This window comes from Macaca thibetana, chromosome 1 (assembly GCF_024542745.1).
Source record: "Macaca thibetana thibetana isolate TM-01 chromosome 1, ASM2454274v1, whole genome shotgun sequence".
Lineage (NCBI taxonomy): Eukaryota > Metazoa > Chordata > Mammalia > Primates > Cercopithecidae > Macaca > Macaca thibetana.
Window position 1 is genome coordinate 126,907,076 of NC_065578.1, and position 26,573 is coordinate 126,933,648.

Consider the following 26,573-nt stretch of genomic DNA (forward strand, 5'->3'; position numbering starts at 1 on the left):
AATGCTGCTAAAAATATGGGTGTACAAATATCTGTTCCAGTCCCTGCTTTCAATTTTTTAATGAATATATCCAGAAGTGAAACTGCTAGATTATATGACAATTCTATGTTTAATTTTAATTGCAATGCTGTTTATTTATTTATTTATTTATTTTTTGAGACAGAGTCTCACTCTGTTGCCCAGGCTGGAGTGCAGTGGTGCGATCTCAGCTCACTGTAACCTCCGCCTCCTGGGTTTAAGCAATTCCTGTGCCTCAGCCTCCCAAGTAGCTGGGATTACAGAAATGTGCCACCAAGCCCTGCTAATTTTTGTATTTTTAGTAAAGATGGGTGTCACCATGTTGGTCAGGCTGACCTCGAACTCCTGATGTCATATGATCTGCCCGCCTTGGCCTCCCAAAGTGTTGGGATTACAGGCGTGAGCCATTGTGCCTGGCCTTATTTTTATTTTTTTTTTTAAAGACAGGGTCTTGCCCTGTTGCCCAGGCTGGAGTGCCAAAGGTAGAATCATAGGTCACTGCAGCCTTGACCTCCTGGGCTCATGCAGTCCTCCTGCCTCAATCTCCCAAGCAGCTGGGACTACAGGCATGTGCCACCATGCCCAGCTATAACTGTGATGCTTTTTAGCAGTTATAAAATCATAACATTCTCTAAATATTACAAGAAGGGGATAAACTTTATGACCCCTTTCTGAGAATGGTACTAAAAAAAATCCCTTTTCTAGGTGTAAACTCACCTGGTGATGCAACGGGGAGCCACACTGTCATGCTGCCGCAGCCGGGGATGCTGCATTCCTCCACTGTGAAAGTGAGGGTCTCCACGGTCAGGCTGAGGCCCTCAATGGGCCCTGGCTGGAGCCTGACTCTGAGGGATGCCACTGGCCAGACACTGAGTTCTGTTATTAGACCTCTGTCTGCCCACGTAACCTCCTCCCAGGCTGATGAGAAAGCAGGAGGGGAAGGTTTCAGAGAATAAGGAGCACCTTCCTGTAATTATTGATTAACCAGGGGCTGGCTCCAGGGCCAGAGGCCAGGGCGGGATCTGCGGGTCAGTCCAGCCCTACCCCACTGCACTTCTCAGAATAATCGTTGTCCCTAAAGATGGATTCACATGGTGAATAGAGAATAAAGTGCATAGTTTTAAACTCTCACAATTGAGAACGGCCCCAACACATCAGCCCAGACCTGGAGGTTGGGGGCAGGGTGGGAATTTAAAAAGACCACTCTGAGTCAGGGTATCTGGGATCTTGACCAGCTCTGTCACCAACTCCCTGTGCCCTCTTTACCAAACAACTTCTCTTCTTGAGGCCTCGCTTCCTTCTCTGAAAAGTGAAGGAGGAGGAGCAGATGATGACCAAGTCCCTTTTGGTTTCCAAAAAACCTTACGTATTTATTCTGTGGAGTCTCCTATAGACTTCTGCTTTTGGCAAACTTTAAGATGCCTCGTCAGTTCAGGTGGAAGGTAAGAGAGGACTTGCTTGCTGGGAGTCAACCTCGGGCTTCCCCCTTTAGGGGAGACGGAGGGTCCCTGCAGGAACACCCGTGATGGACAGGGTGTCCTACACACCAAGTTCTGCTCTCTGCTCTCCCCTCACAGACTACAGAACACCAAGTGCCTGCTGCCATGGTCTGCAGTGTCTTTGGTCCTGGGTGGGCCCACCGAGCCCTTGCTCAGTGAGAGTCCTGGGCCAGGAGCCAGACCTCACCCTAGAGCTGCCAGTTACTGGTAGTGCAGTTTTGAACAAGCCACTTTACCTCTCTTAGCCTCAGTCTACTCATCTGAAAATTAGGGGCAATACCTCCCAGCACTCAGGGTTTAGAATTTCAGAGGAGATTGTGTATATGAAGCAATTTGTAAGCAGCGGTTATCCGAGAGGTATTCTGGCTCAGACAACTAAAGTCTTCGCTGTTCCTTCTGTTGTCTAGGTGAGGGCAAGTCAGGCTGAATTGTGCAGGTATGTTTTCTTCTCTTTCTTTTTTTCTTTTCTTTTCTTTTTTTTTTTTTTTGAGATGGAGTTTCGTTCTTGTTGCCCAGGCTGGAGTGCAGTGGTGCCATCTCGGCTCACCGCAACGTCTGCCTCCTGGGTTCAAGTGATTCTCCTGTCTCAGCTTCCTGAGTAGCTGGGACAACAGGTGTGCGCCACCACGCCCGGCTAATTTTTGTATTTTTAGTAGAGATGGGGTTTTACCATGTGGGTCAGGCTGGTCTCGACTAAAGTGCTGGGATTACAGGTGTGAAGCACTGCGCCTGGCCTGGCCAGGACTACATTTTTTCATGTGAACCACACCACTAAAAATTTGTATGTTGCTGCTCTTATCTTGCAAATCAGGAAATAGGGGCTCAGAGAGGTTAAGTAACTTGCTTAAGTCATACAGCCAGCAAGTGGTAAAGCCGGGATGGGAACTCGATTTGCGTGACTACAGAGCACACAGGCTCCCCATCAGTAGATTAGAGAGGGGGAGGTCTGCTTTGGTGCAGAGACAGGTGGGATCTGTGATGCCTATTCTTGGTTTCAACATTCTTTTAAACTCTCCTATCTGAGCCTAGGACTTTCTGCAGCCTTCCTGTTTTAGGCTGGCAGCTTGCAGTCCCTCTCTGGTTATTTTCAGGTCTGTGTGTGCCACAGAGAGGAAGGGGGCAACCACAGTGGGAACCGCTTTCCAGCCCTGCTGCAACCCCTTTTGAACTAGCAGGCGAGAGGGCTGGTGGCCTCCAGCGTGCTCTTCTGTTCCTGTCTGCGGACATGGCTGAAGCAAACAAACCCACCCACAGCAGCCCCCATCGTGCGGTAGATCAGTGCGTGTGCTTGGTTCGGCCTGGCACTGCTGATGGGGCGGTTCCTACAGAAAGACCCAGATGCACGGACTCTGAGGACTGTTTCAGAAGCTCTGTCCCTCCATGCCTGGCGCTGTCCACTTGGGAGTTCCATTAGGCCATGCCTCTTCCAGCTGTCCCAGGATCTTTGATCTGGGTTAGGATGGGCCTGAAACCCAAAGCAGAAAAACACATTCTAATGAGCAGTTGCTGGTCTAGAAGCTTCTCAGCCTAAACTTTATTTCAGCATTTTTCTTTCCCTCTGAATTCAGCCATGAGGCCATCCTATCAGCTTTAGGCTCTGTGGGATCCTTGAGAGAGTTCCCCTCCAAGGGACGGACAGATGGTTCCCTTCAGGGTCCTTGTGGTTGCTCAAAAGCCAAGCACTAGTTTCTTTCTTTTTTTCTTTCCTTCCTTTCCTTCCTTCCCCTCCCTCCTGCCTTCCTTCCTTCTTTTTGTTTTTCCTTTTTTTTTTTTTTCTCAGACAGGGTCTCACTGTCATCCAGGCTGGAGTAGCGGCCCCCAATCACAGCTCACTGTAGCCTGGGTCTCTGGGACTCAAGCAATTCTCCCACCTCAGCTTCCCTAGTAGATGGGACTACAGGCGTGCACCACCACACCCAGCTAATTTTTAAATTTTTTATAGAAATGGGGGGTCTCACTTTGTTACCCAGGCTGGTCTGGAATTCCTGGACCGAAGCAATCCACCCACCTGGGTCTCCCAAAGTGTTGGGGTTACAGGCGTGAGCCACTGCCCCTGGTGTTAGTTTCTGTCTGTCAAGTCAGGAGGGCAGCCATGCACGTTCTGATGTCTACGGAGCACCTGTGGCCCAGACCGTGTGTCGGGTGTTTAGGTGCCATCCACAGAACCTTCCTAATAACCCTGGGCAGCATAGGCTTTCTTATCTCTAACAGATGAGGAAATGGAGACTCAGATTCTGAACCGAAGTCACAGACACAGTAGATGGTGGGTCTAAATGGGGACCCAGGTCTATCTGACTGCAAAGTCCAAACCGTTTCCTTGCCTCTGCTCCAGCCTGCGAGGAGCAGCTGGGCAGAGAAACTGTGCCTTTAGGTGGTGAGTCTTCCGATGCCCAAGCCTCACCCCAGACCGATGAAATCAGAATCTCTGGAGCCCCGACCGAGACATTGGTGGGTTTTGGGGCTCCCGGCTGATTCCAGTGGGCAACCAGGCTACCAAGCACTGCTTTATCATAAGGGTAAGAGTCACATCGCCTCCTCGGGGGCTCTCCAGGTGTGCCTTTCACAGCGTAATCCTGTTCACGAAACCAAAAATCAAAACAAGTGCCCTTTTCTCATCAACAGAACCGGGAGGAAGGGCTCTGACGGGGCTGGCGGTCCCCTGTTCTCCCCGCTCAGGTGCGGCGCTGTGGCAGGAAGCCACCCCCTCGGTCGGCCGGTGCGCGGGGCTGTTGCGCCATCCGCTCCAGCTTTCGTAACCGCACCCTGGGACGGCCCAGAGACGCTCCAGCGCGAGTTCCTCAAATGTTTTCCTGTGTTGCCAGGACCGTCCGCCGCTCTGAGTCATGTGCGAGTGGGAAGTCTCACTGACACTGAGACCGGCCAGAGGGAGCGGAGCCGAGCGCGGCGCGGGGCTGAGGGACTCGCAGTGTATATAGAGCGCCGGGCTCCTGCGAATGGGGGCTGCCCCCGGAGACTGAGCCAGCCTGCCCGCCCACCGCCCCGCCCCTGCCGCCCGGTTCCCACCAGCCTGTCCGCCTCTGCGGGACCATGGAGCGGTAGCCGAGGAGGAAGCATGCTGGCCGTCGGCTGCGCGCTGCTGGCTGCCCTGCTGGCCGCGCCGGGGGCGGCGCTGGCCCCGGGGGGCTGCCCTGCGCAGGGTAAGGGCTTCGGGCGCACCTGGAGGGCTGGGGCAGCTGGCGGCTGGGGGAAACCGCCGTGGCCACCGCAGTCTGGGGGAGGTTGGAGGGAGGAAAGGAGGTGCGACGGCTCCCCTTTTCTGTGGCTGCCTTGAGGCCCGGCGGGCACCTAGCTGTGTGGTCGCGGGCAGTGGCTCTTGCGCCCCCTGCTGCGCTTGCTCCCTTGGCCCGGAGCTCTCCCCGGAATGCCCTGTGAAGCTGTGCGGGAAGCTCCCTGAGGTCAGTGTATAGGACTGTGTCCTTGCAAACCTGACTCTCCTTCCCAGTGCCCCCATGAGCCTTTACACAACCTCGAGCCGGGTTACTCTAAGGGGAGACGGCCGGAGAGGGCGCGCCCCAGCGGGGTGATGAACCCGCCTGGGAAGTCCTTTGTACCAGCAGGGCCCCTCTTCTCCCTCTGCATTGGGGGTCCACCTCGCCTTGTCCTCCCCCGACCCCCGCGGGTGCATGTGTGGATGACAGTGCCCTGACTATGAAGGGACTGACATCATGGGCGCTGAGTCACGGATCTTCCCGCTGCACGGAGTCAGTTCGGCAGCCACCAACTCTGGGAAGCCAAGTGCCCCAGTCCTGGGAATTGAGTCGGGAGGCTGGCAAGGGAATGAGACCTCCTGGGGCTGGCACGTGCTGGACTCCCCTCCGGACAAGAGACGGAGCTGTAAGGGAGAGGGCAGAGGCACTTGTTGCTCCTGTTGACAGTAATCTGCCCCTGGCAATCCAGGCTTTTCCTGGACTCTGGCCGCATGCCCAGCTGTGTGTCTAGTCTCTTCTGGAAGAGCTGGGCAACTGGCTCTCCAGAGGTTTATTTTAGGGTCCAAGTGCTTCGTTGAGGACACAGCAGAAAACTAAGGGGCAGCTGACAGGCTTCTGGAACAGCTGACGAGGCTGGGGAGGCTGAAGGCTAAGACTTTCAACCACTAGATCACACTGCGTTCCAGTCCTAGGTGAACACTGATCTCTCCCTTTGGGAAGGTGACTTTCTGCAGCTAGAGGCTGAGCTGGAGTGTCTGAGGCTCTCTTTGCTATTTGGATGGTTGTGGTCCTTATGATTGGAAGAAAAAAGGAAGGAATTCCTTTTTCAATACACATTTATAACTCCTGCCACTAACAGCCACTGTTGATTGAGGCACCCATTCAATGTTTTCTAATCCTCCTCTGTATCTACATATAACTGTTTGAAAGAGGAGACTGAGGTTCAGGGAGGTTGGGAAGGCAGGTTGTCAGGCCCCGGTGGTGGAGGCCGACCCCTCCCGTGGCTCTGTGCTCCAGTGTGGTAGATGTCTAAGACTCTCAAATATAGAACTAGATCAGCAGGCAGAGCTGGGGGCACTGGGGCAAGCTGAGAGTCACTTTTGTCTGGCTGAGTGCTGGGGCAGAAAAGGCTGAGGGAGGGAAGTGGAGGCCCAGGCTTGCCCATGGTGGTGTTAGAGGGATGCAAGACAGGTTTCAGGCCTTGGATGGCCTCAGGAGCAAGCAGGGCTCCCTTGGCTGCCTCCGTTGCTGTCACGCCAGCCCAGGGCTCCTGGCCCAGGGAGGTTATTGTTACTGCTGTAGTTGCCACCACCTGTTGCTCCTGAGTGGATGCTAGGCCCTTCCAGGGCAGCCAGTTGCAGTCAGTTTTCTGTTTCCCTGGTGCTCAGGAAGGATAGGAGAGGAGGTCTCATGACCTGGACAGCCCATGAAAGGCAGAACTGAGAGATTGGGGAGGAAGTGAAAGTCCTCCCAGCTCAGAAGGAAAACGCAGAAAAGTAGAAATACCCAGCTCCTCTCCCACACCCACACAGACTCAGCCCACAAACTGGAGAGTAAAAATAAAGAAATCGTACAGGAAGCATGGAGCAAATGACTGTGAGATGTTTCGCTTTAGAGAAGTGAGGAGCAGAGGGGGAGCAGAGGCTGGAGTTGGCTGAGAGGGGAAATCCGCACCTGCGGGGCTCTTACAGCCCAGAGATTTGTTTTCCTGGGGATCAGCTACCGCCCACACACCCTGTAGCTGCCAGGACTTCTCAGGTGTACTCGTTGTCTAAGGGCCTGGACTAGCTGGGACTTAGGCTTCTGCCAGTTCCAACACTCTGGTGCTGGAAGGCTGGACTTGGGTGACTCAAGTTCCCTCTTGCTACTGCAATGCAAGAAAATACACAAAAGAAGTATGTATACCTTTAAGTATCTCAAAGACTTATCTCAGCTTCTGAATTTCCTTCTAGGGCAACCTCTTCCTGCCCCCAATACCCACATACATGCCTAGCCTCACCCTAAATCAGTATTTCTCAAAAGCTTAGTTCTGAGCCTAGCACCAGACTTAGTGTGTGTGTTGGGTGGGAGGGCTTGGTAAACATCATGATTTTTGAACCCTAACCCAGATTTATTAAATAAGAACACCTGGGAGTGAGGCCTGGGGCATGTCATTTTGAACAAACTGCCGGTCGTGATTCTTAGGGACTGTCAGTTTTGAGGACGGCTTCCTGAATGGTGTGGTTGAGGAGCTGAATGAAGGCCCTCCCGCCTCGGGCTCTCTGTTGCCAGAAATCTCTCCTTGCTTTGGCTTGCTGCTTGTTTATTCATTGCAGCAAACATTTCTTGAGTCCGTGTAAAGCCTGTGAGGCCTGTGTAGGATCAGCTCTGCAGACTCCACCCTAAAAGGAGCCTGAAAATGGACATGGGTAAATCCTGAGAAGGACTGAGAAGCCCCAGACTCTGACCGGGCCAACTACCCATGAACAGATTGTCTGGCTTGGGGTGGGGGGTGGTTAGAGAGAGGAAGTTCCTTTGACTGAGGACCAAGATCCCAAGGCAGCAGGCACACTGATCCTGACCGTGAGCCTTATCTCCAGCCCTTAGCAGCCGGGGTAAACAAATACTCCCCTCCCTGGGTATTCGTAGATTACACAAAGTAACCTAGGCGCTCACTGCTGAAAATATACACTCCCTTCCCCCCTCTCCTGAATCCCCGTCCCACCAGGCCTGGAAGCCACAGACCCAGCAAGCAACCTCGTTTCCAGTCACTGAATCTAGTCTGGATTGAAGCTGTGCTCTGTAATACGGTAGCCACTAGCCACGTGTACCTATTTAAATTTAAATTATGCCAGTGCAGTGACTCACGCCTGTAATCCCAGCACTTTGGGAGGCTGAGGCAGGAGGATCTCTTGAGCTCAGGAGTTGGAGACCGACCTGGGCAACAGGGTGAGATGCTGTCTCTACAAAAAGATTTTAAAAAATCAGCTGGGCACAGTGACAGGAGCCTGTAGTCCCTGCTACTCTGAAGGCTGAGGTGGGAGAATCACTGGAGTCCAGTCTGCATGGAGCCATGTTTGCACTACCGAACGCCAGTCTGGGCGACAGGAGACCCTGTCTCCAAAAAAAAGTAAATTAATTTAAATGAAATCAAATAAAAAACTTAGTTTCTTAGTTGCACTAGTCACATTTAAAGTGCTCAACAGTCACCTGTTGCTAGTGGCTACTGTACTGAACAGTGCAGATACCGATCTCTTCCATCATTGCAGAAACGCCTACCGGCCAGTGCTGGGCTAGAGTATTAGTCAGTTTCTTCCAGAGGTTTTCTGCTCTCTTTTTCCTTTATCCCCCTCTACCTGCTGCTCTCCTCCACCTGAACACAGCTCATTTTGTGTAGGTAATGGCTAAGGCCTGCAAGCCAGACACATCTCTGCCCTGCCCTGCCAAGTAAAAATTGTAAGACCTTGGGCAAGTGATTTGACTTCTCTGAGAGCCAGTGTTCTAGAAAATAGATATAATTGTATTACCTCGAAGAGTGGTTATGAAGATGAGATGAGCTAAGTAAGGTATTAAATAGAGTGTTTACAGAAGTCGCTAGCACACAGCAAGTGCTTAAATAAGTGTGGGTAATCATTCATTCACTCCAAAAATATATTTTGAGCTCCTACTCTGTTCCAGGCACGATTCTAAGAGCTGGAGATACACTGTGAATAAAAGAGACAAAAATTCCAGGCTTAGTTGAGTTTCCTTCTAGTGTGGGAGACTATTAACGGGACGTAAATTAAATATGTGGTATGCTAGCGACTAGTGCTAAGGAGAAAAACTAAAGTCGAGAGGGAGACAGGCCCCGTGTGTGTTTGTGGCAGGGTGGGGTGGCAAGGTGCCTTAGATGGGAGGCCAGGGAAGGCCTTGCTGAGAACATAATATTTGAGTGAAGATCTGAAGGAAATATACAAATCTTTAGATTCTCTATATGTCCGTCTTGGGCAGGAAAATTCTTGCCTCCTCTTTAACAATGTGTACCACCTGAGGATGTGTTATGTTCTGGAGCAGAGGGCTCTGTGGATGCCCCTGCCCTGGAGAGGTATCTCTGGGGTAACAAGTCCTCGGCCCTTTAGCCCCTTGAAGTCTAGCAGAGGGAAGTGCTAAATGCCAGGTCATTAACTGCAAGTCTGCAGGTGGGATCCTTGAGGGCTGGAGTAGCAAGGGGAAGGTGGCAAAGAAAAGCCTTTTTTATTTTTTGAATACAGGATGTTACTCCTGTAGACCTCTCACCTCAGCTTCCTGAGTAGCTGAGACTACAGGTGTGCACCACCACGTCTGGCTAATTTTTGTATTTCTTGTAGAGACAGGGTTTTGCCATGTTGCAGACTGGTCTGGAACACCTAGGCTCAAGCAGTTCACCCTCCTTGGCCTCCCAAAGTGCTGGGATTACAGGCGTGAGCCTTTGTGTCCAGCTGGGAGGTTTTTTTTTGTGTAGTTAATCTTTGTTCTTTACCCTCTCCTCTTGCCTGGGATCTGAAGAGGTCAAAAGTCCCTGGCTAAGGCAGAGGCTTTTCTGCCACTGAGTTCAGACTTGACGTTAGCTGGACCTCAGCAGCCTCCCTGACTCCTGCTCATCCCTTGCCAGCTCTGTCGGGTAGTTTGTACCCTTAGGAGTGTGCCCCTGAGGCCCTGCATCCAGCCTATTCTCCCCAGCACCTGTTCTCTGAATCAGTTCCCACTCCACTTCCCAACTGCTTTCCCGAAAAGCATCCTTTGGTCTTCCCTCTCTATATGACGGTTACAATAACTGTTAACATTTATGGTGTGTCAACTGTGTGCAAGTAGCCGCGCTGGGCCCTTGGCATCTGCGATCTCATGTAATCTTCAAAATAGCCTCAGGTGAGAGGAGTGCTGGCCCCATTGCATAGATGGTGGGCTGCAGGACAAGATGAGAGGCCAGTTTTGCACATATGGAAACTGAAATGTCTTTTGTTTTTGTTTTCGTTTTTGTATTGAGACAGAGTCTCTGTCTCCCAGGCTGGAGTGCAGTGATCTTGGCTCACTGCAACCTCTGCCTCCTGGGTTCAAGCGATTCTTCTGCCTCAGCCTCCAGAGTAGCTGGTGTTACAGGTGCACACCACCACAACTGGCTAATTTTTGTATTTTTAGTAGAGAAGGGGTTTCACCAGGTTGCCAGGCTGGTCTGGAACTCCTGACCTCAAGTGATCTGCCTGCCTTGGCCTCCCAAAGTGCTATAGGATTGCAGGCGTGAACCACCGCGCCTGGCCGAAATGGAAGTGTCTGCTAGACAATCAAGAGAGGATACTGAGAAGGAGTTGGATATGGGAGTCAGAAATTTGGGGATGAAGACTGAGCTTGAGATGTAAATGTGGGAGTCACGTGCTGGCAGATATTATTTCAAGCCCTGAGAGTGGCTGAGGTCCCCCACATCTATTCATAGGACTTTTGGTCAGGGGAATGTTTTACAATCCACATCACTATAAATGAATTTCCTCTGTCTCTGAGAGAGGCAGCTGAGGTAGCAGAGAGAAAACAGCTTTCGGGACAGGCAATCCAGGCCTGTCTCCTCATTAACTGCTTCACCAGCCAGGGGACCTTTGGGCAAGTCACTACAAGCTTTAAAGTATAAAATACTTTTTGAGGCCGGGTGTGGTGTATCATGACTGTCATGCCAGTGCTTTAGGAGGCCAAGGCAGGAGGATCACTTGAGCCCAGGAGTTCGAGGCTGCAGTGAACCATGACAGCAACACTGCACTCCAGCCTGTCTCAAAAAGAAAAAAAAAGAAAAAGAAGAGTATAAAATACTGTAACAGACAAAAATGCATGCTTGATAAATGTTATTGATCCTAAGAGTCATTTTTTTTTTTTCCTTGAGACGGAGTCTTGCTCTGTCGCCCAGGCTTGAGTACAGTGGCGTGATCTTGGCTTACTGCAACTTCTGCCTCCCAGGTTCAAGCAATTCTCCTGCCTCAGCCTCCCAAGTAGCTGGGATTACAGGCATGCGCCACCAAGCCCAGCTAATTTTTGTATTTTTAGTAAAAATGGGGTTTCACCATGTTGGCCAGGCTGGTCTCAAACTCCTGACCTTGTGATCCGCCCACCTTGGCCTCCCAAAGTGCTGGGATTACAGTTGTTCCCTTTTTGCTCTTACACACCCTGCTGTGGGGAATAACTTTGCATATGCCTCTTGTTGTGTGAGTGCAAGTACTCCTGCAGGATATATTCCCCGAAGGGGAATTGATGGGCAAAGGCCATGAGATTTGTCATTTTGAGAGAATAGAAGTTGCACCAATTTATACTTCCAGCAGCATTGTGAGAATACCTGTGTCCCTACGCCCTTGCCAAAAGTGTGCTATTAACCTGGTATCTATACAGACAATGGCTTCTGTGTGGAATTAATTTGCATTTATCTTATCTGAAAAAGATTGTATGGGTTTTTTAATGTATAACTGACATTTGCATAATCTGCTATGACCTGCCTGTTCATATTCAATGCTAATTTTATTTTGATTGGGTCATTGATCTTATTGTTTACAGGGGCTCTTAACATATTAACATGTCATACAGGAGTTGCATATTTTTCCAATTTGTCTTTGACTTTTTTTTTGGTGATGGGGGTGGTTTTTGCCATGAAATTTCTCTCTCTCTCTCTGAGGGTCTCACTGTGTCACCCAGGCTGGAGTGCAGTGGCATGCTCATGGCTCACTGCAGCCTCAATTTCCTGGGACTCAAGCGATCCTCCTGCCTCAGCCTTCCGAGTAGCTGGGACTACAGGAGCACACCACCACATTTGACTAGTCTTTGTATTTTTTGTAGAGACGGGATTTTGCCATGTTGCTCAGACTGGTCTCAAACTCTGGGTTCAAGCAATCCTTCCTCCTTGGCCTCCCAAAGTGCTGGGATTACAGGTGTGAGCCACTGTGCCTGGCTGCAGACTTTTTTTCCAACTGTAATTGAATTTACCAGTCTTTTTTATAGCTTCTGGGTTTTGTGTCATACTTAATAACATCCTTCCCATTCCAATATTTTATTTTACTTATTTTTTTAGAGAAGGTCAATCCACCTTTATTGGAGGAAACCTTGCACTGTAACTGTTTTAAATAATGTGTGCCCTGCCCCACCCCGTGCCTGGTGGGCTCAGATGATCATCTTCAGCTGCCGGGCATACTCGGTGACCTGTTTGGCCAGTTCTGTGGAGGGAATGGTAATGTCTTCTGACTCCTGCTGCTGGCTGGCAAAACTATATTAGTTGTTGGGACCCAGGACCCACCCTCACTTCTTGGTGTAGTCGGTCGTCTTTTTGGGTGTGTTGAAGAAAAGGATCTGGTGGCCTCGGTGAAAGGGATTTTCTCATAGGCTTTCTCAATGCACCCGGCGAGCTCATCCCTGATAGTGTTAAGCAGGATGTCGATGAAGAAGGTGTAGCTCTCGGCGGGGATGTTACCCTTGGCCAGGAACACTTTGTTGTAGCTGCCCTCCATCAGGTATTGCTCCAGCGGCACAGGGTGTTTGATGTAGACATTGGTCTGGATGTCCTTGGCAGGCAGCCACTCCAACTCCATGTGGAACTCAGCCACCTGCTTCTGGGACAGCAGGAAGAGGAGGTTGAGGCCCAAGAGCTGGTGCATGTAGGCTGACTCGGGAAGCTGTTCCTTGTAATCAAAGTAGCACCATTTGGGCTGGGCCATGTGGCGCTTGAAGGAGGGGATGTCCTTGCATAGGATGCTCCACTGGCCCCGATCTCCAGTATGTCACGGGCTAGAATGAGCTGCTGTTTGGTCAGCTTGGTCCCTGTGGTTGGCAAGAATTTGAGCTTCAGAAGAACTAGCTTGAGGTGGCTCAGCCCTTCCCTGCACTTGCTAAGGTTGAGGCTTTTATGGTTCCACTCACCCTTGAGTTGCTTGTACTTGCCGTCTGCAGCCTGCAGGACAGGGCCCTAGGTCGCCATGGGCCTGGAGCTCACGGCACCGGCTGCACCGTTCACCTCCCCTCATTCCAATATTTTAAAAGATTCTCCTTTTCTGGTATTGTTAAGAGTTTCAAAAGTTTAAATATTTGATCCATTTTTGAACTTATTAATATTATGGATGAGGTGTAAAGTCTGACTCCAGCTTTTTCTTTCCAATTGTCACCTGACATCCCTTTACAGTTTATTGAATCCATGTTTCCCCCACCGATTTTCAAAGTTACATTTTAAAACTACCAAATTCCTGTATACTTGGGTTTATACTGCCTCTTGGCATAGTGAGTAGTTAAAAGCACAAAGTCTGAGGCCCAGTTGTCTGGACTTGAATCTGGGTCACCCCTGATTAGCTATATAACCTCAGTCTCTTCTTCTGTCAAATTGACTATTGAGAAGATCAAGATAGTTAATCCATGCAGCACACTTAGAAACTGCCTGTATGTGTAGCAGGCACTTAGACTAAGTTATTATTTTTTTTAATGGGGTAAAATACACATAATATAAAATGTATCAGCCAGGTGCAGTGGCTCACGCCTGTAATCCCAGCACTTTGGGAGGCTGAGGCAGGCGGATCATTTGAGGTCAGGAGTTTGAAACCAGCATGGCCAACATGGTGAAACCCCATCTCTACTAAAAATACAAAAATTAGCCAGGCATGGTGGCAGGCACCTGTAATCCCAGCTACTCGGGAGGCTGAGGCATGAACATCACTTGAACCCGGGAGGCAGAGGTTGCAGTGAGCTGGGATCGTGCCACTGCACTCCAGCCTGGGCGACAAGAGTGACACTCTGTCTCAAAAAAAAAAAAAAAAAATATATATATATATATATATATCATAATCACTTTAAAGTATACAGATCAGGGCCGGGCGTGGTGGCTCAAGCCTGTAATCCCAGCACTTTGGGAGGCCAAGAAGGGCGGATCACGAGATCAGGAGATCGAGACCATCCTGGCTAACACGGTGAAACCCCGTCTCTACTAAAAAATACAAAAACCTAGCCGGGCGAGGTGGCGGGCGCCTGTAGTCCCAGCTACTCAGGAGGCTGAGGCAGGAGAATGGCGTAAACCCGGGAGGCGGAGCTTGCAGTGAGCTGAGATCCGGCCACTGCACTCCAGCCTGGGTGACAGAGCCAGACTCCGTCTCAAAAAAAAAAAAAAAAAGTATACAGATCAGTAGTGCAGACTGAACTATTTTTTATTTTTATTAGTTCCGAACTTTCTAGTCTCTTAATTTGGTCTCCCTATCCCCATGTGCCAGTATTGCACTGTTTTAATTATGTAGCTTTATTTTTTCCTTCTTACTTTTTTAGAGACAGGTCTCACATTTTTAGAGACAGGGTCTCACTGTGTTGCTGAGGCTGGAGTGCAGTGTCTCGATCACAGCTCACTGCAATCTTGAACTCCTGTACTCAAGCAGTCCTCTTCCCTTAGTTTTCTGAGCAGCCAGGACCACAGGTGAGTGACACCATAACTGGTTAATTTAAAAAAAAAAGTTGTTTTTTTTTGTTGTTGTTGAGATGGAGTCTTGCTATGTTGCCTGGGCTGGTCTTGAACTCCTCATCTCAAGAGATCCTCTCGTCTCAGCCTCCCAAAGTGTTGGGATTACAGGCATAAGCCACTACACCTGGCCAAGTAAACTTTAGAGATTACTTAGGGAACATTGACGTATTTATAATGCCGAGTCTTCCTATCTCTTGGTAGGCCTGATGGGGCTTATTTATGAGGGAGGAGGAGCTGGGGCAGGAGAGCCCAACATTCAGGTCTCACTGAGGGGAGATGTGCCCGTGACACTTCCATTCGGAACTGCTTCCTTGACGGTGATGTGGAGTGAGCTGGACCAGTGTGTACATGCATGTGTGTACCCAAGCTCATGGCACATGGGGTGGGGGGTGGGTGGGGATGGCTCAGCAGTGATTGGAATGCAAGAGTGGGGACTTTGGGGCCTGTATGAAAAAGTGCTATGGCAGAGTGACACACCTACAGAAGAGTGTGGTCAGCATAGGTCTCACACTGGGTGAGTTTTCACAAACTGAACACACGCGTGGAACCACCACCCAGAGTAAGAACTGAACAGAAGCATCCTCAGGGGAGCCCTAAAGCCCCCTGTGCACACCCCTCCAACCTCCCCTTACCCCTACCGGCTGCTCCATCCACACCTCCACATGACTTCTTAAATCTTCAGCTTTGCGGCCTCATAGCTAAAGGGATCAGGGAGGGGAAGCTGGGGAGTCTGTAGATATGGAATGCGGGTGCATACATCAGGTCCCTCCCTCTCCCTGCCCTCCAGAAGCACATAAAAAAATCTGACTGAGGGCCAGCCTCCCTGTTACACTCTGAGACTGTGCTCAGAGCTAGAAGACAAGACCTTTTAGGCTGTACTTCTGGGAAGGCAGAGGGCTGCGTGTTAAGCCTGGACCGAGAGTCCCAGAGCCCAGCTCCAGTCCTGGCGACATCGTTCACTGCTGCGTGACTTCTGGGCCCTGGTTCTCCTCATCCACCAAAATGAGTAGGTTGGCCTGAGTTGTCCTTAAGAGCCCTGAATAGCCTTAAAATAGCACTCCTCATCTCAGCACCCCACTCCCTGGCTGTAGCCTCTCACTGTCCCTTTTGGGACCAAAATCCTGTGTGTGTCCATCTGCAGGTACTAATGGCTTTCTTCTCAGGCCCTGCTGCGTCCTGCCTTTCATCTCTTTATTTCTCTCTCTGCTCCTGGGGTTAGGTTGGGGCCAGGGAATGGATTGTTTGCCCTCCTTAGATATCTTTCTTTTTTTCAGACAGGGTCGCCCAGGATGGAGTGCAGTGGTGCGATCTTGGCTCACTGCAAACTCCATCTCCAGGGTTCAAGTGATTCTCCTACCCCAGCCTCCCGAGTAGCTGGGATTACAGGCACGCACCACCATGCCTAGCTAATTTTTTTGTTTGTTTGTTTTTTGTTTTTGAGACGGAGTTTTACTCTTGTTGCCCAGGCTGGAGTGCAGTGGCATAATCTCAGCTCACAGCAACCTTCTGGTTTCAAGCGATTCTCCTGCCTCAGCCTCCCGAATAGCTGGGATTACAGGCACCTGCCACCACACACGGCTAATTTTTGTATTTTTAGTAGAGACAGGGTTTCACCATGTTGGCCAGGCTGGTCTCAAACTCCTGACCTTGTCATCTACCCACCTCGGTCTCCCAAAGTGCTGGGATTACAGGCGTGAGCCACTGCACCCAGCCTAGTTTTTTTATTTTTTGGTATAGATGGAGTTTCACTGTGTTGGCCAGGCTGGTCTCGAACTCCTGATCTCAGGTGATCCGCCTGCCTCAGCCTCCCAAAGTGCTGGGATTACAGGCGTGAGCTGCAGCACACGGCCTTAGATATCTTTTCCTCTAATTAGTCTATAATCTCTGAGAGTTGACCCAGACTGGACCTTCTTGGACTGGAGCCAGGTGGTTATCTCTGATGCTGCCAGGGGAGGATTAAATGTTTTATCTCCTGAGTTGGTCACATGCGCACGCGGGTCTCTGAGTCAGCATTGAGCATTACCTGTTTATGGGTCCAAAAGAACCTCCCTCCCAGACCCTCTCTCTAGCAGTATACGGTCCATGGTGTGGATGGGAGGAAGGCAAGGCCAAGGTAAATACTGACTCCGCCAAATACAAGACAAATACAAGCAGGTACAAGAAGTACAAATACATATGTGGGGGAGGGAGCGAAGGCCTGCCAGCCAGAGCTAGTCATCTGAGAAGAGGGGGTTGTGGACAGGTGGGGCTGGGAGCTGAGTCAGAGAAGGCCCCTGGGCCTCTGGTTAGAGCCTGGGAGCCTTGACTTGCTGTAGCCTGCGGCCTTGCCTCTTCCTGGACAGTGGCCGAGGGTGCCCTCTGAAATGTTAAGGAGAAATGAATGGGCCCAGACGATGGGGTGACCTGGGGAGGACGCGAGATTTGGAGTCCAAGGGGAGGCAGTTTTAGGGTCTAACTCATCCTATACACGCTGCAGCTGTGGGGAAGGGAAAGAAAGGCCAAGGGCATGACTCCTGGCTCCTGAGGGTCCCCTGGTATCCCATTAGGTTGGTAGCTGCAGTGATGGCGCTGACCCCCCACTTATGCACACCCCTCAAGCCTCAGCATTCCCTTCCCTGGGCTCTGAAGGGTAGAAAGATCTGAGAAGAGCGGGGAAGAGGAGAGGAAATTGGGAGAGGGGGAGAGAGAGGCTGGTGGGGAGCCCAGAGAAGGGAGCTGGGGGTGGAGTATGGAGAGCTACCTGGGCCAAGGAGGGAGAGGCTTTGGCCAGGCTCACCTGTGTCCAGCATGGATTCCCTCACGCGTGAGCTGTGTGAATTTGGGCAAGTTCCCTAACTTCTCTGATCTCTTGTCGCCTCAACAATGAAATGGGGACAAGACTTCCTCCCTGGAAGACTTTTGGTGAGGAGTAGTGTGCTCGTAGGGAAAGCCCAGGGCTCAGGGTAAGTGTCGCAACTGCTAATGATTGTTACAGTTATCATCACATCAAAGCCAGGAGCCAGTCTCGGTCCAAAGATGGAGAATGCAAGAACAGGCGACCAAGAGCCCTGGGACTTGTCCTAGCCCTCGTGGGAGCAGATTCTACATTTGTTTCCATTTGGACACAAGGTGCCCACAGGCTTCTCCTGGAGGCTTCTCAGCACCCACCTACTTTTAGATCAAGACCATTATTGCTGGCAGGGGACCTTTGGTTTCTCTGTGGCCCCTTCTGAAATCCTATGCCTTTGCAACCCAAGAAGCTGGGTCAGGCTGGGGGGCCTCCTGTGCTGCCAGCTGGCCTGGGCAGCGGGGACCTACGTCCCTGCTCAGAAACCGGGGTGGTGGGATGGGATTAGCAGGCACGAGCCAAGTCTATGTCCTCGGTGGCAGGCCAGGCAGCTGGTTCACCGCTTACATAAACGGGGCCAGGAAGCTGAACTTGTTTTTGCTGGCAAGAGCCGCGGCAAGCTGCAAGAGAGTTGAGAAATATGTGTCTCCATGTGCGTGTTTTTCTCTGGTTATTGACATTTGCAAGTTTACTTGAAAAGGGGGAAAAAGTAGAAAAACAACAAAGCTGTTTGGGTTCCTTGCACCCAAACTTACATCCCAACTAGGAAGGAACCCCACTTTACCAGAGCTGTGCTGCAGGGTCCCCAGGCCAAGGGGTGTCTGGGCTATGGTGGGGGTCCCAGTATCCCTGGGAGGGAGATTCCTAGGCCACTGGGACAGGGAGGTACGGGCTTGCTTGCTGGGAGTTACTAGGACCTAAACTCTCTTTCCCTTGAGGAATAGGAGGCAAGGGAGGTTGTGGGAATTTTCCCTCCTCTAGAGCTCTCCAGGGAGAAAAAAGCATTTTTCTGAGGGCACTGGGACGATCTGGTCATCATCCTTCTCCCAAAGCCATCAACTACTAAAATAATAAATCCATAGATTAATTATGTGTTTTCAAGCTGAGTATTGTCTGCTTCTTGCCCTCTGAGAGCTAATGATTGGGCGCTATGGGATGCTAGACCACAGGAGTGGGGGCCCGTGGGGGTCCTGCAGGTCACAGTCTGAACCCTCATTTCACAGAGAAGGCCAGTGGGCTCTGCCAGGGGCAGTGACGTGCCCGTGGCTGCCTGTGAGTCATCACAAGACCAGGAATAGAACTCAGGTCGCCTGACAGCACAGAGCTGTTTCCTCTACACCAAAGGGCCTCCTGCTTGTGGAGATGTACTTTATTTTATTTATTTATTTATTTATTTTTGAGAAGGAGTCTTGCCCAGGCTGGAGTGCAGTGGTGCAATCTCGGTTCACTGCAGCCTTTGGCTCACTGCAGCCTCTGCTTCCCGGGTTCAAGCGATTCTCCTGCCTCAGCCTCCTGAGTAGCTGGGATTACAGGCACGCACCACCGTACCTGGCTAATTTTTGTATTTTTAATAGAGATGGGGTTTCACCATATTGGCCAGGCTGGTCTCGAACTCCTGACCTCAAGTGATCCACCCACCTCGGCCTCCCAAAATGCTGAGATTACAGGCGTGAGCCACCGCATCCTGCTGAGATGTACTTTATATTAAAGAACAAATCAAGGCAGACTGTATGTTTGTGTCAGCCCAACCCCACACAATTAATAGTCAGTGATTAAACTGACCAGACCAGACACCAAGTGCCATTGACTGTTCAGGAGGAGCTTAGGGGTTTGTTTTTGGTAGGCAATACTGCCTCCTTTTGTGATCTTAGTCCCAGGTGAGGTGCTTCCTTGTCCTCTCTGCAGAATCCCATTCCTTCTTAGCCTGGGCTGAAGGTGCTCCCTCCCCGTATGTGACCCTGGCCTTGCCGCAGTCCTTGGGTGCCCCTTCCTCCATCCTGCCTCTGTACTGCTTCATGGTGCACAGGAGCCAAGGAGGGGCAGGGGACAGTCGGTTTTTTCTCAGGGAGATTGGAAGAGAACAGAAACAAGAAGCAATGAAATGCTCCTGTCCTGGAGGCTGGTGGGGCAGTGGAGAGAAGTGGGGAAGCCATTGAGCCTGCACATAATTTTGACAGGCTTGGCTCATGCCTGCCAATCCCATCCCACTGCCTGGGTTTCTGAGCAGGGACATGGGTCCCCGCTGTCCAGGCTAGCTGGCAGCACAGGACAGCCTCCAACCTAACCCAGGCTCTTGGGTTGCAAAGGCATAGCATTTCAGAAGGGGCCACAGAGGAACCGAAGGTGCCCCGGCCTGTGGAGTCAGGCCTGATCTCCTTGAGGGTGCTAACACCCTCCATGTTCCCCTGCAGGTCCTCCTTCCCTCCTTACTGCGTTTCAGATACTCCAGACACCAGCCGTCCCCAGAACTCTCACGGTTTTTTTTTTTTTTTTTTTTTTTTTTTGAGACACAGTCTTACTCTGTGTCTTAGCTGGAGTGCAGTGGCACAATCACAGCTCACTTCAGCCTTGACCTCCCAGGCTCAAGTGATCCTTCTGCCGCAACCTCCCAGATAGCTGGGACCACAGACATGTGTCACCATGCCCAGCTAATTTTAGAGTTTTTTGGTAGAGATGGAGTTTTGCCATGTTACCCAGGCTGGTCTCAACCTCCTGGGTGCAAATGATCCTCCCATCTCAGCCTCCCAAAGTGTTGGGATGACAAGTGTGAGCCACGGTGCCTGGTGACTCTCAATTCTTTTATTATTATTATTATTACTATTTTGGAGATGGAGTTTTGCTTTTGTGGCCCAGGCTGGAGTGCAATGGCACGATCTCAGCTCACTGCAATCTCCGCCTCCTGGGCTCAAGCAATTCTCCTTCCTCAGCCTCCCGAGTAGCTGGGATTACAGGCGTGTGCCATCACACCCGTCTAATTTTGTATTTTTCGTATGGGGTTTCTCCATGTTGGTCAGGCTGGTCTGGAACTCCCGACCTCAGGTGATCTGCCCACCTTGGCCTTGCACAGTGCTGGGATTACGCCCGGTGATTCTCAGTTCTTAATGCCTTGCATATGCTTAATGCCTTGCATATGCTGTTCTCTCTTTATGGAATATAACTCCCTGTGGCTCGACTTATCAAACCCCCATCCATTTATCAAGGCCTTGATCGATCAAATCTCTCTTCCCCCTTTAGAATAATTGATCCCTCTTCTTAGTTCCCTCAGTATGTTGGAGACATTTATATCAGGTTGGCCTGTATTATAGATAGTTTTAAGTTCTAGGGCTTTGTGGGGTTTAAAGAAGATTACGATATAGAAAAGACAGGAAGGAGTGCCAGTGCATCGTAGATACTCAGTAACTTCAATATGGAGTTTTATTTCCTGGATTAGGAACTTCTGAACTTGCACATCATGGGTGCACAAAAATTATTGAATTCTTAAAGAAGGGACAGGCATAGGCTTGTAATCCTGGCTCTAAATGCTAGCAATTGCTCACGGACAAATGCTCTGTTGATTGTGTGCTCTTTGCTAAATTTCAGAGTGTGCACCAGCCACGCCTTCGCCCCCGCCTGCCCACCGTCTCCTAGGGCCTGCTATGCAAGGCCTGTGTGTCAGGCCAGCGGGGAGCATGAAAACGACTGGGCATATCTCCCAGGAGCAGGAAGGACTGCTCTCAGGAGCCCCTCCTCACCTGGTTCCCCATCATGTGTCTTCCTTTTGGCCCTTCTCTTTGGTGGGGCCTATTTAGGGAGGGCCCCAGCAGATTCCCAGGGAACAGAAAAACAGGGACAGATGGGAGGAATCAAGGCTGAGCCCAGGGATGGTGTCTTGTGTCCGCTAGGGAATCAGGCCTACAGGGGAAGGCTGGGCTATGGGTGCAGAATTCAGTGACAGTGACAGTGAGAGAACTCAGCAGTGCAAGGGCAAAGTGGCACTGTCTGGCCTGAAGGTGCTCAGAAGCTGCTTGTATTGAAAAACCCACCCTCATCCCCCGATATCCCTCAGTGCCCACTGTGCTCTGCCGTACCCTCTCCCTCCTTCCTAGAAATCCTAACTCAGACTGACCCAGGCCATCTAGCCTGTTTAATATATATATATTCATTATTCATATATATATATATATATATTCATTATATATTCATTATATATTCATTATATATTCATTATAAGAGCAATATAGGCAACTTATAGAAAATTCAAACACTACAGAAAGACGCAGGGAAGAGAAAGAAATCACTTCCAGCACCATCATTTGGAGAGGAGGGCAGAGGTAGCAAGAGGACACTTCTGTGAATGTTACTTGTTCTGAGAGTCACACATGAGGCTTCCCCACTGCCACCCGGCTGTCATGGGTACTGAGTCAGAGATTTGGGTCAGGAGGCAGAGGGCTGAGTGGGTTTGAGGGGAGGGGTGGTGCTGCCCACTCTGACTTTAGCAAGTATATTTTCTTATGGTCTTTATGAGTATTTCTTTGATCATTCTGCATACAGTGCTTTTAAAAGCGTAGTTAACACAGTGTTGTTCTCAGGTTCTAGAGGAAATATATTGTGAAGGAGGGCTGTGACAGGCAGTACTTGCCAATGGGTGGTTTATAATTAATCATTCCCTATTTTAAAAAATAGTGACTCAGTTTTAAAGATTCAGAAAACCATTACTCAAGTTCCTTGGCAGAGGAAGTGGCCATTATGCTGCTCCCTGCAGCTCTGCTTTTGTGGAAGAGGAAAAAAAAAAAGTATTTTTATTTGGTATTTCTCTGAGCTGCTCAGATACTTTGGCCATTGTTAGTGAGTGCAGGAGCAGAACAGCCCCTGCTATTGTTCAGGCTGGCCGCTGAACATGGCAAGAGCTTCCCGCTGAACTGGGGTAGGGGAAATGACCAGAAAGACGTATTTACTGGATTTGGCAAAGGCAGAAGCAGAAAAGAGAGCTTCCTCTGGCTCCAGGAGTCTATTTCCTTGCCTCAGCGGGCTCTTCTGCCCTCCAGCCTGGGCCTGCCCATCGCACAACACGAGAGGGCACCACTTAGACCCCCTCTCCGCAAACCGTGCTCCTGGGAGTTTTTGGTGCCGAGACCCTCCCTGTAGGTACCCCTAACATGCCCTATATTCAACAAACATGCATTAAGCACCTACTGAGTTCTCTGATGAGTGATGACCAGGAGCTTCCAGTGTTGTCACCATGGTTGGGGAAGGGACCTTTTTATAGTTGAGGACTGTGCCGTGTGAAAAGTGCCAGTGATTGGATGAGCCGTGGTGGTCCTTGACCCCTGCCTTCAACCTTCATGCATCCTGCACTTGTGTCTGTTGCATGCTGGTGCTCCTAGACTGCCCTGTGAATTCTGATTTCTGCTAATCAGCTGAGGAAGGGATATTGCAAGCATTGCACTGGGAGCGGTTCTCTTTGGGCACTGTTTCCATCTTTGTTCCTGCAAGTTTGTCATTTGTGCAGGAACTTGAAGTCCGTGTTAGGCTTTATCTTGACAGCTGCTTTATCAAGTGGAAAATGGAAAAGTGGAAATATTGGTGCATTGATTAGAAGTGTCGTTGCATCTTCCATACGTAACCACATTCAGGCACTGATGGACTTCAAGATGTGGACTGGATGTGGTAAACTGCTGCCTCCATCAGGTGCCCACTGGAGTTCAACGCACTGGACCATGTGTTCAGTTGTGAAGGAAAAGGGCACATATCACACACACGCCAACACCAGCAGTTTCACTCTTAGGGAAGTTCCTGGGCAAGTGCACTGAGTCATGAGAAAGTTAATAGCCGCCCTCTTTGATGTGGCAAAACACTGGGAATGACCCCAAACCTCCCTCAGTGAGAGAATGATAGGGTCACACAACAGAATACTACATAGCAGTGAAACTGAATTAACTATATATGTCAGTGAATCAGAGAAACATATCAATGAGGCTGGGCCAGGTGGTCATGCCTGTAATCCCAACATTTTGGAGGCCCAGGTGGGAGGATTGCTTGAGGCCAGGAGTTTGAGACTAGCCCGGGCAATATAGTGAAACTTCATGTCTCAAAAAAAAAAAAAAAAAAAAAAGAAAAGAAAATAGCCAGGCATGGTAGCATGTACCTGTAGTCCCAGCTACTTGGGAAACTGAGGTGGGAGGATCAGTTGAGCCCAGGAATTTGAAGTTGCAGTGAACTGTAATTATGCCACTGTACTTCAGCCTGAGTGACAGAGTGAGACCCTGTTCCAAGAAAAAGAAAAAAAAAAAAAAAAGAGCAGCTGGGCACGATGCCTCATGCCTGTAATCCCAGCACTTTGGGAGGCTAAGGCGGGAGGATGGCTTGAGGCCAGGAGTTAAAGACCAGCCTGGGCAATATATCGAGAACTTGTCTCTAGTAAAAATTAAAAAATTAGCCGGGCATGGTGGTATGCACCTATAGTCCCAGTTACTCAGAGGGCTAAGGTGGGAGGATTGCTTGAGCCCAGGAGTTTGAGGTTGCAAAAAGCTATGATTGTGCCACTGCACTCTAGCCTGGGCAGCAGACTGAGACTCTGTATCTCACACACACACACACACACACACACACAAAGGAAGTTCTAGAAAAGCACCAGCTGGGCATGGTGGCTCATGCCTGTAATCCCAGCACTTTGGGAGGCAGAGGCGGGTGGATCACCTGAGATCAGGAGTTCAAGACCAGCCTGACCAATATGGTGAAACCCCATCTCTACTAAAAATACAAAAAAAAAAAAAAAAAAAAAATCGCTAGATGTGGTGGTGTGTGCCTGTAGTCCCAACTACTTGGGAGTCTGAGACAGGAGAATTGCTTGAACATGGGAAGTTGAGGATGTAGTGAGCTGAGATCGCGCCACTGCGCTCCAGCCTAGGTGACAGAGTGAGACTGTCCCTTCCCCCGCAAAAAAAAAAAAAAAGAAAAGAGAAAAGCACATCACAGCAGAAGACTATATACAAACCATTTATATGAAGCTCAAAAATGAAGCAAAGTTAAGAAAAATTTAGGGATCCAGGGGTAGTGAACCTATTTTTAAAAGTTAGGTTGGTGGGCTCTCCTGGGTGTTTTATGCTTCCTAAATTAACTTTTATGTATGTAGCTTTTACATACATTACATATATGAATTTGCATGGATTATGTAATATATTAAAAAATGATGTTTGCAATGCTAAAAATATATTGTTGAAAATTCTATGTGAAAGCTATATTGTAGTTGGGGCTTTTTATAACCCTTTCAAGCCCTCTGGGCAGTAGCAGTCCACTCCTTATTGCCCTCAGTGGACTTCACCTTCTAGGGACTCAGATTTTTTTTTTTTTTTTGAAACAGAGTCTCACTCTGTCACCCAGGCTGGAGAGCAGTGGCACAATCTCGACTCACTGCAACCTCTGCCTCCCAGGTTCAAGCGATTCTCCTGCCTCAGCCTCTTGAGTAGCTAGGATTACAGGCATGCACCACCATGGCCAGCTAATTTTTGTGTTTTTAGTAGAGATGGTGTTTCACCACGTTTGCCAGGCTGGTCTCGAACTCCTGACCTCAGGTGATCCACCCGCCTCAGCCTCCCAAAGTGCTGGGATTACAGGTGCGAGGCCCAGCTGGGACTCAGATTTTGCTGAGGACCAGGAGAGTACTGTATACTGTGTCCCGGCCTTGCAGCAGTGAATGCATCTCCCATCTCTCAAGGGCAGGTCTCTGGGATGCCTGATTGTGTCTTCCTCGCCAGTGCCTGGCTGCTACAGCCTCCTTGAATGTTTATCAAACATAGGACTTGCTCACTGTGGGAGAAAGTAAGGCCACAGGGGTCTTAGGAACCTGCCCAAACTCCCCTGGCTGCATGGTGACAATTCAACCACCTTTCTTACCCAAGGTCCAGGGCTCTGTTGGTGACCAGAGAAAACCTTAGATGACCGGCTGCCATGATGGCCTTGTATCTGTCCCTTTTCTGTCAGCCTCTGGGTAGAGGGTGCCACGGAGGAGGACTCTGGCTCCAGGTGTGAAAGTGAGAGGGAAGTGTGAAGGGTATCTGTATAGCTAGGCAGGGCCCAATGCCAGGCAGAGCTATCTGTGCCCCTTTGATGTCTATGTCTCTCTCCCTGGACTGTGGCCAGTAGCTAGTGTGGGCTCCAACCTCACCAGCTTTGGGGGTGTTATCTGCCTGGGAGTCACTGATCCTTACTCCCTCCTCTGACAGCCACCTTGGATGAGGTGAAAGGAAGGACAGTCTGCTAAGTATGAGATAACGCCTCATAAACAAGAAGGGCTTTGCAGGCCAGGCAGGGAGCCTCGTGCTGCTTCTGAGTCCCAGGAGCATGGGCCAGGAGGTGAGGTCAGGCACTCAGCAGCTGCTGGTCCTTTCTGAAATCTTTGGCCAGATATATTGCTACTGCTTGCTAATAAACGGTTATGTATTTGGTTCGAAGGACCAAGTGTGCTTACATGAAAACTGGCTGTGTTCCCTGGCCTCTGTTTCCTTAGCTGGTTGGACTAATTTGATTGATTGGTTAATAAATGAGTGCAAGGTGGTTGGGCTAATTTTTATCTTAGATTCTATGAATCTATAACTGCTACTCAGAAAAAGTGTACTTGTTCCTTTAATCTTTAATCTCCTTTTTCTTGAATAGTAGAATATACCCAATTTTTTTTCAAGGGGTAGATAATGCATTTTGTTTTTTAACCTTCCAGTTTGGTCCCTAGAGTAAACACAGCATTGCTGTAGTAGATGTAGGGTACTGGAGGGAGCGTGGAACAGGGAACCAGAAGCTCTGGTTTCTACCCCAGCTGTGCATCTGGGCCAGTCTCCTGATCCTTCTGTGCCTTGGTTGCCAACTGTACAATAGGCATTCTGCCATGAATACCCTGCGATTCGGAGGCCTCCTGTGTACATGTGCACTTGGGTGCCTGGCATTCATTCCTAAGGGCATCCATTCATTCACACATTCATCAAGCGCTCAGCAGGCCCCTGCCATGGGCCAGGCAACGTCCCGGGCACTGGAATGTAACAGAGAACAACAGAGCAGGGTGCCTATTCCTGTGGTGCTTGGAGTCTTGAGGGAAAGGGAGACACGGAATTGGTAATTACATGGCAGCGTGTGGGCGACGTAGTGCAGAATGAGGGCCTAGTGCAGCTGAGGGACCGGAAACGATATTTAGGCCAAGACCTGGAATAGGAGGAATTGTCGAGGGGATGATGTGTGAAGAACGAGTGAGGAGGAGAGCTACGGGAGCTGAGGGGAGAGCTCCACACCTTCTAAGGAGTGGGGAGAGATGAGACCTCCAAGGACAGCAGGGCCCTGCGGGCCACGCTGAGGAGCTCGGACCTCAT

At 50.1% G+C, this 26,573-nt stretch overlaps 1 protein-coding gene and 1 pseudogene across 4 annotated transcripts in view; one reads left to right on the plus strand and one right to left on the minus strand.

Moving 5' to 3' along the window:
• The first annotated feature begins 4,109 nt into the window (after nucleotides 1–4,109).
• IL6R (interleukin 6 receptor) overlaps nucleotides 4,110–26,573 on the plus strand; it is a 62,036-nt gene continuing 39,572 nt past the window's right edge. For all 4 annotated transcript variants that reach the window (XM_050754356.1, XM_050754387.1, XM_050754366.1 and 1 more), the window contains exon 1: nucleotides 4,110–4,675. In XM_050754356.1, the coding sequence (XP_050610313.1) occupies nucleotides 4,591–4,675 (85 nt within the window). In that variant the 5' untranslated portion in view covers nucleotides 4,110–4,590. The remainder of the gene's footprint in view (nucleotides 4,676–26,573) is intronic.
• Nucleotides 12,089–19,640, minus strand: LOC126951361 (26S proteasome non-ATPase regulatory subunit 8-like; annotated as a pseudogene).